This window comes from Mytilus trossulus, chromosome 4, assembly GCF_036588685.1.
Source record: "Mytilus trossulus isolate FHL-02 chromosome 4, PNRI_Mtr1.1.1.hap1, whole genome shotgun sequence".
Lineage (NCBI taxonomy): Eukaryota > Metazoa > Mollusca > Bivalvia > Mytilida > Mytilidae > Mytilus > Mytilus trossulus.
In genome coordinates, this window is record NC_086376.1 from 80,235,482 (window position 1) to 80,252,960 (window position 17,479).

The 17,479-nt window shown below is 33.0% G+C and overlaps 1 protein-coding gene across 1 annotated transcript; it reads left to right on the top strand.

Moving 5' to 3' along the window:
• Window positions 1-2,953: 2,953 nt before the first annotated feature.
• Window positions 2,954-6,648, top strand: LOC134716839 (uncharacterized). Its single transcript, XM_063579851.1, has 2 exons — window positions 2,954-5,905; window positions 6,578-6,648. The coding sequence occupies exons 1-2, from the start codon at window positions 2,954-2,956 to the stop codon at window positions 6,578-6,580; spliced, it is 2,955 nt and encodes a 984-aa protein (XP_063435921.1). The 3' UTR covers window positions 6,581-6,648.
• Window positions 6,649-17,479: the final 10,831 nt, after the last annotated feature.

Here is a 17,479-nt window from a genome sequence, read left to right on the forward strand (position 1 = left end):
CAATGTACTTAACAGAATTACATAAGAACAACACAATATATTTATAGAATGGATAAAACTTTTAAGTGCTGTGTCAAAAGTTTTGAATAAAGATTATTCGTGTCGACAGCCTCTGGTGTCGATAATGATCAAAAGTTCATAGATCTTGTGTGTTTCCATTCATTTAAATATATAGCCTTTTAGTTAAAATTTAAAACATTGCCAAGGACCCAATTATATAAGCTGCAGTTATTTGTTTGAACTTTCTGTCATTTTAAAAAATGTAGTTATATATGTATCAAATCTGAGACTACTATGTGTTATTGAAGATTTTCATGATATTGTCGAGCTGTAACACAAAATAACACTTATATTTGTGTTCAAATGGTGTTTTATCCTTTTAATAACTAGATTTATATATTTTTAACCCACCACCAAGCGAAGTTTGTGCAAAAAACTCATAGACATCATTCCGTCTCGTTCTGGTCAGTGGTCGGCCATGTTGATTTTATCTTCCAAGATACTGTAAATATTACTTGTGAGCCAGACCCTGATAGCATTCCTGACAGCAAATGGTAGAACTTTTTGTATATATGCACTGCACCTTTTTTTTTACCTTTTACAGTACATTTTAATTAAAAGTGTTGTGTATTTTTTAACACTTCCGTTTCGTCCATATTTTTAGATTTTAATACATAACCCATTTCGTTATTGTATTTTATCCTTTACATCCACTGAGCCTGAGATAAAGTCTAGGTAAACGCTGTTTTATCCATTTTATTCATTATTTTATTATTGTCTTTTAAAGTTTTTTACTGTAAATAATGATACAGTAGTCTAAAGTGACGAAACTAAAATCTTACTAAATAACCTGTAATAAAGTTCATTACCAGCACTATTCTAAATATTTATAAGACACTTTAACTTTTTTTGATTTGCCATCCGTTACGATGATTCGTTCAACACGTAGACGACAAACCAGAAAGCCGTTCACGCCAAGCCGTCCAACTGTACAAAAAACAGTAAATTATAACATTAATAAAACGAAAGCATTGAATCAAAAGTTAGATGCCACAGACCGTGAACATCTGCAGGTAGCGCTGAAAAATGGTAATCTAGTATTGACTTTTTCAACGGCAGCATTTGAGGCATTTAGGGCAGTTACTCAAACAATTTATAACTCAGTGCCTTTTCAAGACATTAAATTTGAATTTGTAACCCGGTTATCAAAAGATGGTATAACAAGGGTAGAGGAATCTCTGGTGGCATTCAAGGGTGGTGTTAAATTATACAGAATAAACTTATATTTGACGACTTCAGTTGTTAATGTGAATGGTGGATATTTACAAACTTTCTATTCCGATCACTTACATTTTATTATTAGTGAGCTTGACAAGATAGGGGATTTTAGTAATATGAACAAAATAATGAGAGAAAAAATTTGTGAACTGTTAGAAACTGACAAAAGTGCACAAGTTTCAAAAAGTGTAACTGACTCTTCTAACTTTGTGAGTAACACTGATGCAGCATCAAATATTGGTTGTGACACAATTAGTGTCCCAGGAAGAGGTGGGTCCATAGATATGAACTTAAGTATAGATGAAATCGAAATTTGTCTGATATGCGATAAACATTGTGCAGATAATGCAGTTTTGTGTGATAGGTGCAATGCCTGGTCTCATTATGCTTGTGAAAACATATCACCCTCAGATAGAAAGGGCCTTGAATCTGGGAATAATTATTACACTTGTACAAGCTGTAGGGATTTATTAACTATAGACAATATTGATAGATCTGAAACTGAGGAGTGTACTCCGTCCGTTAATAGCACAGATGACATTAGTTGTCCGTCCATAGTAAAAGTTTTAAATGCAAGGGAGCTTGGGGATAAAAAGAATAGTAGGAGTAAAAGTGTGAGTACTACCAAGTCCATTGGAAACTTACCAAGACGAATAAATATTAATAGAAAATGTATAGACGTAGCTATAAATACTGACATTTGCTATAGTGATACTAAAATTTTGGACAATTTACCTGATAAGGAAAAACAATTAAAAGCTAAAGAGCGTGAATTAGCTAATAAAGAATCAGCTCTCAAAGTAAAGGAGCGAACATTAAATGATACAAGTAAGAAATTAGCTGCAGCACAATCATATATATATACTTTGGAAAAGAAAATTGAAGAATTAGAACAGTCTCTTATATTAAGTGAACGTGCTAAAAATGTGCAGGATGTTAACAGTGAGTTTAATTCTCAAATTAACACTAACAATAACTCTAATAGTGAGCTCAAAATTCTTGAACACAGGTTTAATCTGTTAGAAAGCAAAGTAGGACAATTTCTAAATAGTGATAAAAGTATAGTTATAAATAATAACAATTATGGCTCTAATAATCGTCATGCACTGTCTCAAGAAGGGTCCGATATCCCAGTATATAAGGTACAGGCGACAGAGTGTTGTTCGGGTACTCAGGACACCGTCTCACAAAACCCAGTTACTAGTAGGGTCTCAGTAGGTACCAACTTGATAAATACTTCATGTAACACTTCTGAGCAGGACAATACCGCAAAATCAGATACATCTTTTTTAGAAAAGACTGTGAAGAAAAAAAGGCCACCCAGGTACAGGAGAAAACCTCAAAAACAACAACAGCATGTTGTAAACAGTCTCCAACCACAATGGCCAATGCAACAAACATTACCGAGCCAAGTATATGCAAGGTTACCAGTCTATCCTCACAGTCACAATCTGAACATACCGGCCAATCACTTTGTGAGACAGCAAATACCAACATCAATGGTAAGGCAACCACTATTGCATCCTTCAATGTTGAGAACTTCACAACAAACGCCGTATACCTATCAGAGCTACTCGGGAATGTAGATATTCTAGCTATACAGGAACATTGGCTATGGTCTTTTGAGAAATCCAAATTAGAAGCTTTTGCTGCTGAACGCGATTTTTGTACTACTATGAAATGTACCGACGAATATGATCCTATCAGTAATAGACAGCGCATGCGGGGATGGGGAGGTTGTGGTATTTTATGGAGAGCACATTTAGACCAATTTGTGAAAATTCATAATGATGGTAATGAACGTATTTGTGTTATAACTTTAGACACTAAGCCAAAACCAATTTGTATTGTGGCCGTATATATGCCCTGTACTGGTAGTAAGGAATATGACCGAAAATATGAGCAATGTTTTGATGAGATAAGTGAATTAACTATTAAATTTGCAGATCATACCATAATAGTGCTAGGTGATTTAAATGCCTCATTGATTCGTAAACAGAAAACTACAAGAGACAAAGTGTTTTTAACATCAATACAGGAAATAAACTTATGTGTACCAAGGAATTATCCTTCTAGTCATACTTTTTTTCACCATAATGACAAAGCTTCGTCACAAATAGACTATATTTTAGCTTTTAATGATAATAACTTTTTTACTAAGACAGATATATATTGTATGTCGCCGTTAAATTTGTCATCTCATGTGCCAGTGACCGCCAACTTTATCTGTAATTTATATGCGTCAGAAAAGAATGATGTAGTCAATACTGCTACGACGAATAGAATCAACTGGGAGAAATGTGATACGTTGAAGTACCAAAGGCTACTTGATGAAAAATTTAATTCCTTAGATATTACATCTGGAACTTTAGATGAACAATTTCAAAATGTGGCTGATATTTTTAAAACGAGTGCAGAGGAATCTTCAGAGGAGGTTAAAAAACGTAGGGTTCGAAAATTAAAACCGTGGCCTATAAATTTGAGAAGTCTATGTCATGACAGTAAACAAGCATATAATATTTTTAAACAAGATGGGGGAAATAAATGTGAAACTAACGCTCTATGGGTGAACTGTAAAGTGGCTAAAAAGAAACTTCGACAAGCTCAGAGGCAGCTGGATGCGAATAATAGATATAAACTGTACTATGAAATAATGGACTCGTATACTTCAAATCAGAAGCTCTTTTACAAACTTATTAATATTCAAAGAACTGGACAAGTTAAGAAACTGACTAAATTAGTTATTGATGGCATAAATCTTGAGTCCTCAGAAGAAATAAGGGATGGATGGGCCTCGTATTTCGAAAAATTAAGTACTTTATCTACAAGTTCATCATTTTGTGATCATCAGCATCAAATTGTGAAGCGTAATATACAAAATATTTTGACACTACAAAATTCAGGGAATAAGGGAAGGCAATATGCAACTTTAGATGAAGTTACAGCAGCTATAAGCAAAATGAAAAATGGAAAGTCACCTGACGAATTAAATCTAATGAGTGAACATTTGAAATGTGGTGGTCAAATAGTACCTATAATTTTAAAAGCTCTTTTTGATCGTGTTTTACAAGAAAGAGATGTACCTGAAATTTTTCAGTCTGGAATTATTACACCAATACACAAGAGTCATGGTAAACCCTTGCAGGATCCAAATTCTTATAGGCGAATTACAGTATGTAGTATAATGGGAAAAGTTTTTGAGACTATACATTTGTCGAAAATTTCACCAGATTTAGATAGACTTCAAAATAAATTGCAACGTGGTTTTACTAAACGGGTATCTCCAACAAATGCAGCTTTATTGCTTACTGAGGCGCTAGCTGATGCAAAGGATCGTAAAAAGAAAGTATTTGTAGCCTTTATTGATGCCTCTAAAGCATTTGATGTTGTGTGGCATGACTCTTTAATGTTAAAACTTTTTCAGTCTGGAATTAAGGATGAGGATTGGATTGTTGTATATAAATGGTATCAACAAATGAGATCAAAGGTTAAGTGGGATGGACAGTTTTCTAGAGCTTTTGATGAGCAACAGGGAGTTAGACAAGGAGGTATTTTGTCTCCTACTCTGTATAAACTTTATATTAATCCATTATTAGATTGGTATCAAAACAAGCATTTGGGCTTCCGTATTGGAACGATACATATTGCTTCACCAGCATGCGCAGATGATATTGTGTTATTGGCGGAAGATGCTATTTCATTACAGACAATGTTAAATTTACAAGAAACTTTTGCAAATAAAGATAGATATTTTATTAGTGAAGCTAAAAGTAAAATTATGACTTTCAATAGTAGAAGAAATGAAAAATGTGTGGATGAATTTTATTTACATGAAAAACCTATAGAACATGTTGTTTCATATACTCATGTGGGAATTAATCGAAATTCAGAAGAAAAATGTTTGGTATCAGAAAGAATTAAATTAGCTAGACGAACCTGCTATTCGCTAATGGGTGCAGGTATGCACGGATATAATGGAGTCAACCCGAATATAGTCATCAAACTATGGAATACATATGTTCGCCCACGATTAATTTTTGGACTAGACTGTGTAACACTTAGCAGAAAGGAATTGGATGAATTGAACTTTTTTCACAAATCACAACTTAAAATTCTGCAAAATTTGCCAGAACGAACCGCTGATGCAGCAATATATATTCTGTCTGGCCAAATGCCAATAGAAGCGTTTTTACATAGACAAATTTTAGTGAACTTTGGTAACATTGTGCGAAATAATGATATAGAGAAGGAGATTTGTATTAGACAACTTGTGATGAAGGATAACACCTCTCATAGCTGGTTTATATATGTGGACGCTATACTCTCATTGTATGAATTTGAATCTATTTTTGACATTTTAAACTCGATTCCAAATAGAGAAAGCTGGAAAATCTATGTGAAACAGAGAATAGAAACATTCTGGAAACAGAAGATAACGAATATGGCAGAAGGCAAATCTACTCTTCGCTTCTTGCATCCTATGTCAATGAATTGTGGAACTGTTCATAACGTTTGGGCCAACACAGGACTTGACTCTATTTCTATTATGAAAGCTAATGTAAAAGCTAGATTACTTACAGGAGTGTATACACTGCAATCAAATCGTAGTAGATTTAACAAGTATGAAGTAAGTGCGATATGTCCATTGTGTATGGATGAGATCGAAGATACTGAACATTTCTTGCTACAATGTGCTAGTACAGATACTGTGAGGAATGAATTTATTCCTAAGCTAAGAACTCTGCTTTATGACTTTAATCATGAAATAGGAAATTTAGTCTTCTCAAACAATTCAATGCTATTGAGAGTGATTTTGGATGTCTCTAGTCCACAAGTTCCAATATTAATACAGACGTTCTTATTTATGGAGAAAATTGAGGCCATAACACGAGGAATGGTATTTGCCTTGCACCATAAAAGATGTTCTATACTGGAGTTAGTAGGCAGCTAGGATGGCAATGTCATTTAAAGTCATTTAAAATTATTTAATAGTTTAAAATACAATAAAGTAATTTATTAAATTACTATTAATAAACAGTTAAAGGTTTAATATGACAATTTAATGTTAAGTAAGCCCTGTGTCCTGTTATTTATTGCAATAATTATATTTAAGGTTGCAAGGAAACTTAAGGGTTGAAAATGGTTAAGTGTTCTATTAAGTTAAGAAATGATTTTTCTATTAAGGTATAAAGAAATTATACTCGGATAAATAAATATTTGTCCCAAATAGGTGATAAATTAAATATTATGTAAGCTACTTATTCCCTCCCTAACTTAACTTCTTGTGTGTTTTTTTTAGTGAAGTAGGAGATATAAGGCTACTGGTGCAGTGTAAAAGGAAATCCGAGTGAAGTACCAATAAAAATGTGCATATTGGTCAGTTTTGAATGAACAATACAAAGTTGAGTTGTGTGCTGAGGTACAAACTGTCACAGTAACATTGATAATTTGGTGGTACACGAAGTGTTTTAGATTTTAGTATATGCCACAGTGCATGAACTTTTAAAGTAATATACATTGGTTAGTGTATAATTGACATAACAAGTGTGATTTATATGGAGCACAGATGTATATAGTATGGTGATGGAACAGTTTCCTGCACGTCTACAAAAATGATTTAACATTAAGTTATTTTAAAGTTTATGTTTTGAATTGAGCTCTGGCTGGGATCGCAGCCTTAGCTCATTTTGGATAAGACCAACTGCCGTTGCGTTGTAAATTGGTGGTGGGTACGCCAGGCTGTGTTGATATCCTTTATACCAGTATCTAGGACAATATATTTTAGGCGAAATAATACTGGTTTGTGCACCGATCATATATTCACTGTACAATATTCCTGCACATGCACACAGTTGCTTACAGTATACAGTAATCAGTTGCTTATCCGTGCTACACTACAAAAGTAGTGGTACTCCAGACAGTGGAGGAAAGAATTATAAAGAAGAAGATATAGTAGTCTCAGATCAAATGGAATGCATGGATCATATAGTTTATATATATACTAACCAACAAATAGGCTTAAGTCTCATAGAACGTAGGAAAAAAGTCACAGGAAAAAAGTCACGGAAAAAAGTCACGGAAAAAAAGTCACAGGAAAAAAGGTCACAGGAAAACTGGAAAGTCACAAGAAAAAAGTCACAATACATATTTTGTATGAAATAGTCATATGGTCTGCACATGTATTTATAGGAAAACATTCCCAATATATTTGTTTTTTTATGAATATGAACATATTTGAATTCAGTTTTAAACTCTTTAACTTTAGAAAAGATATAAATAGCAAAGCATTTAAATGAAGCGTGTACATGATGGTGCCCTTCTGATAATACTTTGTTGTAATAGTTTTTTATATTTCTTATGGAGGAGATGTGAGTTAAACTGCAACAATTCCTTTAATTTGAGTCAAAGATGAAAGAAATTTAGTATGTATGGCTTGACAATATGTAATATATTTTTTGCAGATAAGAATCCTTCAATTTAGTGTTAAAGAAACAACTCATTGTTATTTATAATGATTTAGTATTTACAACAATTATTCACAGGGACTGTGGCTTCTTGTGGAACATTTCCCGTTGTAGACCTTTCACTTCCTGTATTGGTAGAAAGCCATACCAATGAAATACAACTTAGGCTCATTATCAAATAATAATTTTAAATGAAATAATCAGCTTTGTTAAAAGTCAGTTTTGAAAATAAAAAATGAATTTTTTTATTACAATTTCATTAGTTTATATATCACATGTAATGAGTTTAATCGTCCCTTTATAGTGTTAAAAATTACCACTTAGGATAGTCGATCTGATACAAGTATTTTATGACTTTTCCCTATGCATTCATTCACTTCAGTTTAATTATTTATTGCATACGTGTACATATAGTGTCTTTTTCATGTGCAAACATACTTCAAATTCTGATAACAAATTAACTAAAATTATTGTGACTTTTTTCCTGTGACTTTTTTTCTTGTGACTTTTTTCCTAGGGATTTTGTGACTTTTTCCCCCGTTTACCGTCTAATACAGTAATCGGCCGGATATTATAATTTATTTTCAATCCCATGTCCGATGGTAGTAAGCTTTGTACAGGGTTCTTATAAGGTTCCAAGAGTAAAAAAAGAATGTTCATCATATTTTAATGAAATAATTCCACTCTCTTGGTATGCAATGCATATTGGCTGTTGTCTGCTTTATGGTCGGGGTTGTTGTCACTTTCTCACAATTCCCATTTCTATTCTCAATTTTATAAACCGAGTCTTTGAAAAATCTTTCTGTAGCAAATAAAGGCGAGTGACAGGTATGCGATGTTGGCTGTAACAGCCGACTAGTAATTGAAGCAGATCGTCTTCAGATTAAACGATGTAGTTGTAGTTGATCTTAAGTTCAGCCAACACTTGAAATGTTTGTCTGATGTATAGTATATAATACTATGATACTATGATTTTTTAATGTATCAGTTAAATATTCTGGTCTTTATCATTATTCCTTTAGCGATCGAGGTTTAGCAACATTTCGCTTGTTGTCTCGGAAGCTGCTTAATTCAAAATGTATTAGGTTTTTGGAAGTTCTTATTGCTTACTTCCATATGATTCATTGAAGTTATGGTTTCAGCTATCTCAGACCATTTTGTTTTTCAAGCTGAATCAATCATACCATGAATGTTTTTTTCCACAGTTTTCAGTCTTTGGGTTTAAAATTATCTCATGTGCAGATGGTAATTCATGATGAATTGTGAATATTGTCTCACTTATTTATACCAACTGTTGGAGTTACCATCTTTTGTTGCTTATGGTATTATTCCTTTTTTATGGTCAATTGAATATGTATCGTTTAAAATTCTAAGAAACAGAGAATTTATTGCTTTGTGGATATCAAAGATCATGTTCTACGGATTTCACCCAACCAATATATATTATTGGGTTTAGGAACCCAACAATGTTAGATCTGTAAATTTACGAAAGCAAATTTACAGATTTAAAATTGTTGGGTTGATGTTAAGACGAGTTGTATATATCCGAACCCATGCTACTGAGATATCGTGACACCAAATCGCCTGCACTGCAGCCGTCCCGCTAGACCACACGACCACCTGGCACCTGGGCTTCACAAATATATATATACATCTGTTGTAGGGTTGTCACTGACTCAGACGTACTTATGAATATAATTATTTTCTGTGACTGTATCTTACATTAATTTGTAGGATCCTTTACTATAGATAATTTAGCTGATCTGTAACAATAACATCTGCATGCCTTATATATCATGTACTGTAGTACGCCGCTAGATTAAAACTGACGTGGAAAGGTAACACATGCCCACCGAAGCTCTTTTTTGGAGAGCCCAGGTGGTCGTGTGGTCTAGCGGGACGGCTGCAGTGCAGGCGATTTGGTGTCACGATATCACAGTAGCATGGGTTCGAATCCCGGCGAGGGAAGAACCAAAAATTTGCTTTCTAACATTGTTGGGTTGATATATATATATATAGATTGTAGCATCTTCTATACGTTGTGGTAGAGACAGTAGTTGTTTATATGTATTTTTCTGAAAGGTTTTCTCGTTTTAAAATGTCCGTCTTGATGATGTTAAGAATTTCAAAGCCATGAAGCATCTTAATTATTATATGACATAATAAATATAGGAAGATGTGGTATAAGTGCCAATGAGACATTACTCCATCCAAATAACAATTTATAAAGATAAACCATTATAGGTCAAGGTATGGCCTTCAAAACGGATCATTGGCTCACAACGAACAGCAAGCTATAAAGGGCCCCAAAAATTAGTTATGTAAAACCATTCAAACGGGAAAACCAACGGTCTAATCTATAAGATTGCCAAATAAAAGTGTGTACGATCAATGGATTTCCGTTAATTCCATGTAGACCTGCTGTCATAAGTGAGTAGTAGATATTCTCTTTACTACATTTGGGCTATTTCGATCCTGTCTTTCGATACCCAGGTGCTCTTACATCTGTCTTCGCATTAAGTTATGAATTTTGTTCTTTGGTTGATGGACAGTATTTCAGTCTTTTTATTATTGATCTTAACTCGCTCAATTTTGGGTACAACTTTCAATGATGTGAAGTTGAGCTGATGCATCCACAAAAAATATTATCATCTGAAGTTGGTTCAAATTCTATTTCGCAACAAATCTGTGAAACTGATATATTATATTTAATCATTCAAGACTTAGGTGGTATTGGAGAATAAATAAAAAATAATAGAATTTGTTCATACTTTGCCAAACGAAGTATACATTGTGATATGTAAAAATATTATAAAAATGATAGTTCACCGTGCATTTTCTCAAGCTACAGGTTGTGACAAAATGACACATTTTGTATGGATTAAAGGAAAAACATCACATTGAAAAAAATGTCATTATGTAATTAAAAGCTAAACTAAATGATACTGAGAATTGTAATATAAAATACGAGAAGATAGTTTTTAGCAAATACTTTAATTTTGAGAATATCAATTGAAAAGACAGGGTACGTTTTTTTCTGCGATGGTAAAATATCAATATGAATAAGTTGAAATCTTACACATTTCTTGTTTTAATGAAAATTCACATAAGTTATCTGCATTCCTGCATAAAATTTTGCTAGCTTGATTGAAAATCTGGACCTTAATTAGGTTCTCTGTTATTTGCAATCCAACATATACAAACATAAAAGTCTGAAAGCTCTAACATACCACCGCTCTCACTAACATCTGACTCTAAAGCAAAAGTTAATATTTTAAAGGAACAGTTTATAAAGCATTTACACCTGTAACAGATGACCCAATACTAGACAAGGCCGCGTCAGTAAACATCCACTGATGGCCATCATGCCTGATATTAAGATACAAAAAGAAGGCATAGCAAAACTCTTAAATAATATCAACATCAACAAAGCTGCTGGGCCTGATCTCATCCATGGAAAATTTTTAAAAGAGTGTAAATCATCTATCACTCCATCTTATCAATCATATTCCAAAAATCACTGAACTCTGGAAAGATCCCAGATGACTGGCGTCACGCAAGTGTATGTCTAGCATTCAAAAAAGGCGACAAACACGATCCTATAAATTATCGCCCAATATCATTGACTTGCATCTGCTGCAAACGATTAGAACATGTTGTAGCTAGTAGCATTATGAAACATCTGGAAAAAATAAAATACTATATGACTTACAACATGGATTTCGATCATCCCGCTCCTGTGAAACTCAGCTTAAATCATTTATTCAAGATCTTGCAAATTCAAATAATAAAAACATCCAAATAGACATCATAATAATGGATTTTGCAAAAGCATTTGATAAAGTTTCACACCACCACCTCATGTATAAAATTGGTTTCTACGGAAAAATTGTAATGCATATATTATTGGATTCAAGATTTCTTAACAAACAGAACACAAACAGTAATCCTTGAAGGTGAAACATCAAATAAAATTCCTGTAACATCTGGTGGTCCTCAAGGCACAGTGATTGGTCCAATTTTATTTTTAATCTTCATGAATGATTTTGAAAAATATATTGAACACAGTACATTAAGATTGTTTGCAGATGACAGCATTATTTATAGGGAAATTTAAAAACCAGATGACACACTTAAATTTCAGTCTGACTTAGAAGCGGCCGGCAGGTGGGAGCAGGACTGGCTCATGCATTTTAACCCTGATAAGTGCAACATTCTCAGTATAACTAAAAAAACGCAAACCTTTAGACTTTACTTATAAATTACACAATCACTCTCTTGAAAAAGTTGATTCTACAAAATATTTAGGCCTAACTCTTCAATCAAATTTAAAATGGGACAAACATATAGATAACATCAAAAGCAAACCAGTCCCTTAGATTTATTCGTAGAAACCTAAAAGTAGCATCACCGAAAGTTAAAGCTCATGCATATAAAGCTCTTGTCCGACCAAAATTAAAGTACTGCTCAACAATTTGGGACCCACATCAAAAACAACAAACTTTACAAATTGAAAAAGTTCAGAGAAGAGCAGCACGCTTCTCATGCAACCGCTTCCATAACACCAGCTCAGTTACTGAAATGATGACAGACCTAAATTGGTACCCACTCGAAATTAGGCGTTTACGATACAGACTTGTTTTCTTTTACAAACTTATTCATGAAATTGTTGCACTCCCTACACATAATCTTTTGATCCCACTTGACAATAGAACCAGACATAGCAATCCACACTCATTTAGGCAAATACAAACATCTAAAGACAGTTATAAATATTCATTTTATCCACGAACTGTTATAAATTGGAATCATCTGGCACAACAAATAGTATCATGCAGTACAGTAGAGGGATTTAAGAGTATGATCTCAGAATCTGCTCTCATCCCCATATGCTATCCCTATAATTATTCTGTTATCAAATGTATATAGTTTTATCACAATTTATTTTTTTAAATGTACATATCCAGGTGTAATGATAAGTCGTTATACTAAGGCTATTTTTTTCTTATTTTTTCTGTAGACTTAGCTTTAATTTTTTATAACCATGCATTGGCAAGCTTGATAACTGGTTATTGTTTGTAAGTAACTAAATGTACAATGATGTCCCATACGGAACCTTCTGACCTTGTTTGTTTACATTAAAATTTCAATGGCGTCAAAATCACGTGATGTCAATTCGTTATATCCAATCAAATTGCTTTACTGTCAATTAGGGGATTTTTCAGTCTACGGCAATTACGTTATTTCTTTCTGGGATATTGCTTCAGAATAGTTTGCAATAGTTCTGGGTTTTATTCAACAGGAAAACTCTTTTTTTGCCATCCCTTTTGACATCGAGATTCACTTGTTGTCGAGTATCGAGTTGCGAGTTAAGAAAATCGAGTTGCGAGTTTAAAAAGTCGAGTTGCGAGTTACGAATGTCGAGTTGAGAGTTACAAAAGTCGAGTTGCGAGTTACAAAAGTCGAGTTGCGAGTTACAAAAGTCGAGTTGCGAGTTACAAAAGTCGAGTTGCGAGTTAAGAAAGTCGAGTTGCGAGTTAAGAAAGTCGAGTTGCGAGTTACGAAAGTCGAGTTGCGAGTTACAAAAGTCGAGTTGCGAGTTACAAAAGTCGAGTTGCGAGTTTAGAAAGTCGAGTTGCGAGTTACAAAAGTCGAGTTGCGAGTTAAGTCGAGTTGCGAGTTACAAAAGTCGAATTGCGTAAAAATGTGGAAACTAAAATATTTTAATTTTTTGGTGTAACTGTATAACATTTTGGAATGATGATTGCTTATAGAATTCATTGTACATAGTGTTGTTGATTATTTTTGTGGTTTGGACTTTATCTGAGTCTCTTGTAAAAATGAAATGGACTAGATAATAACTACGTATAGTATTTTCTGAAGAAGCAGATAGCCTTTTGAAATACAGCAGATGGCTTGCCGTTTAATTATTTTTAAATTTCATACATAGCACCGTCGTATTAAACTTAAAGGTAGATAGCAACTAAACTATAGTACATATATGTAAAACACCCCTTCTGCAGATTTCCAGTTTAAACCCGCCGCATTTTTGTGTCTGACCTATGTCAGGAACCTTTAGCCTTTGTTGCTCTTGTATATGTTTTAATTTTGGTTCATCTTTATATTCAGCAGCATAGAATGGCGTCTATATTCTTGATCTATCTAATATTGTGTTTTGGGGCCTGCTCAGGGCTCCCTATCGGTGTGTGATTTTTTCGCTGTGTTGTAGACCCAATGACCTTTGGTTGAATTGTATATTTTGATTTGGTTGCTGTCTCTTTGACTCATTACCCGTTTTTATTCTTTATTTTATAAATGTAGCTGTCAAAGATACTATTGTAAAAACTACATTTGCGCCATTTTACAGGTAAGATTTTATTGGAAAGTATAAAATGATTATTGCTACATCGTGATTTCATAAGTATTTTTTAAAAGTATTGGGTAACTTAATTTTAAACTGAGTCACTTAGGTATTAACCTGAGTTATATAGTGTTCACATGTTTGATATTGTCAATTATAAGTTATTTTTAACTTAATTAAAACCGGCAAAATAGCAAAACTCTGTATAAATCGCTCATTCTGCTGGAGCTGGTAAAATAGCCCCGAAAGGAGTCGAAAAAACAGCCACTGCCATATTTTATACGTTGAAACGAAATATTATTCTAAATAAGTCACATACATTTAATTCAAGACAGGACCTGAACTATAAAATCACTGATTTCAATTGTAATTGTTAAGTAACTTTTATTCATTTACATTTCGTTTAACATCTAGACTTGTAATAATATATAAATGTAGTTCCCTAAATATCTATGTACAGACACATTCTCAAATATACATAACAAAACAAATTTTGTCTCATTTGAGAGATATGAAAAATTAGCAAAAATACTGAAAAATATCTCCTTGAAAAACATCTTCCTACAGATCATCTTTGTACATGCTGGACAACTTGTAATGAAATGTTGTTCATCTTCAACTACATTTCTTACAAATCCTTTAAAATGGTCTCTTGCTATATACAAAGTTTTATATCTTGTCTCTTTCTATTTTGAGATCGTGGGCACTGATTCTGATTTTACATATGACGACACTTTATCAAAAAATTGTTTAAAGATTCATGTAGATACATTTCTTTAGAAAAACAAGTTTTTAATTTGAAATAAAAATCTAATTTACTACTCTTTGTATTTATTCTTTTTGTGTTCCAAAATTTTACCAAACTTTAACAAAGTTTTTGCTTAATTGACTTGATAAAAAAGTCAAGCTATACTTCCAAATTGTGATTTCAGCTTTTTGAAAATAAATAATGTATGTGTATGGATGAATTAAAGCATTCAATATTATTAGTGAACATGTTTTTGTTACACATAAAGGTTTCATATTGTTTTTTTTTTTTTTTTTTTTATTATAAACCGATATTTCATAATTGATAATACAACTGAAAATATAAAGGGAATATATCAAGCTCTCCTAGCACAGCTATAAAGTTAGAAGATTATTTGTTTAACCTAAAATATATTTCATATATTTTAAATTGGAGTCATCTAAAAAATCGTTCATATGTAAAGGTGCTTTAATAAATATTCACTTTCTTTCTGGCATGCTGCAGAGATAGTTTTGAACATTCCTGTAATTTCACTGTCATTCATTAAAATAGGTTTTATTGTATGGTCATATATATATATATATATGTTATAGAGTAAAATTACTTGGATTGTAAGATGAGTTCGCAATTTGAATATTGCTTAAAGTGATTTTTTGTATAAGTTAACTCTTCCTTTCCACGCTTAAAAAGTCAATATACATTTTAAACCTAGATACTTATAATTGTAAACACATTCTATTATATTTTTTTCGCAATACAAATATTCTTTTAAAAGTTTTCCAGGTTTGTTAAACATATTAATTTTGGTTTTAGATGGATTGACCTCTAAACACCATTTTACAGTACAGGATAAACTATCAAGTCGTTTTTGAAAGACTTGCCTTGGAACTAGACAAAAAATAACAAGATCCTCTGCAAACATGAGGCAGTCAATTCTGCGGTAATTTATATCAACAGCATCTGGGGTTTCATTAAATGCATCCGGTAAAATTCGTTTATAAAAATATTGAAAAGGTTGGGATTCAAAATATCCCCTTAGTTTACTCCAATTTGGGAATAACAATTAGAAGTAAGCACATTGTTTATTTTAGCACATAATTCACTTTTATTGTACATATCTCTCACGATTGCATGGAAATTACTACCTATGTTTGGCGGCAAAAACACACGTTTTTCAAAACGATGGATGGAATAATGAAAACGGAAAAGATCGATCTTCAATCGGTCTTTAAAAGTCTACTTCCAGATATCGATGTAGTTTTAAAAAGATCAATCTTATTTGAATCGATCTTTTTTCAAGTGTAAATGCTTAGATCGATCGCTTTTTTCAGGTGAATGTTATATTCAGATATGAAAATAAATCTGCGGATGTTCGGCGTGTTTAAAAATGATGGATGGAATACGAAAAGTAAACATTGATTCGTTTTTTTTTTTATTATCTTCTAAATCAATATATAAGTTCTATTTGTTTGCTGCAAATCCTCATCTTCAAACGCATTGGCCGTTCGTTATTTAGCGATAGTCTACACACATATCTTTGTTTAATGACTTGTGATGTATGATCAAAACTAATGATTAATAAGTCCATACGAAATTCCAATGAGCAAACTATTTTCTCAATGATTTTTGCAATGTGTTATAGTTCGCGCGAGATGCAGAATTTCCTTTACTATTCTATTTTTAGGATTATTTGTTTACGAAAGGTAATTTATGGTCAGATCGGTTCGTTTTATGTTGTAGTGTAAACGCATTGGATTAAATAAGATCGATCTCGTTCATTAGGATACATTATTTTTTTTTAAATGCTTCCGGAACTTAACTTATATTAGACTCTTATAAATAAGTATCACATATAACTGTTTCAAATCCCACAATCACGGGAATAACTAAGTTCGGGTACATGCATGTTTTGTTTATCAAATGTGAATCAAACCTGAAAATTCGGTGTAAACAATATTTTTGTAACTCGCAACTCGACTTTCGTAACTCGCAACTCGACTTTTGTAACTCGCAACTCGACTTTTGTAACTCGCAACTCGACTTTTGTAACTCGCAACTCGACTTTTGTATCTCGCAACTCGACTTTCGTAACTCGCAACTCGACTTTTGTAACTCGCAACTCGACTTTCCTAACTCGCAACTCGACTTTTGTAACTCGCAACTCGACTTTTGTAACTCGCAACTCGACTTTTGTAACTCGCAACTCGACTTTTGTAACTCGCAACTCGACTTTTGTATCTCGCAACTCGACTTTCGTAACTCGCAACTCGACTTTTGTAACTCGCAACTCGACTTTCCTAACTCGCAACTCGACTTTTGTAACTCGCAACTCGACTTTTGTAACTCGCAACTCGACTTTCTTAACTCGCAACTCGACTTTTATAACTCGTAACTCGACTTTCTTAACTCGCAACTTGCAACTCGACGATAAGAAACCCTCTTTGACATCAAGGGAATTTTGTATGAACATTTTCCTACAGTCATGATGGTCAGAATATCGATCAATTTATAATGAATAAAAAGAAAATTCTATGAAAAATAAATGTAAATTGTTTCTCATTAACCAACTCTATATGCCTGTTCAAAATTATGGCATGGACATCGTTTTTTCCTATAGTTTTCCTTTCA

Coding starts and splice junctions, on each gene's coding strand:
- LOC134716839 (XM_063579851.1), top strand. CDS start 2,954: ATGAAATGTACCGACGAATATGATCCTATCAGTAATAGACAGCGCATG.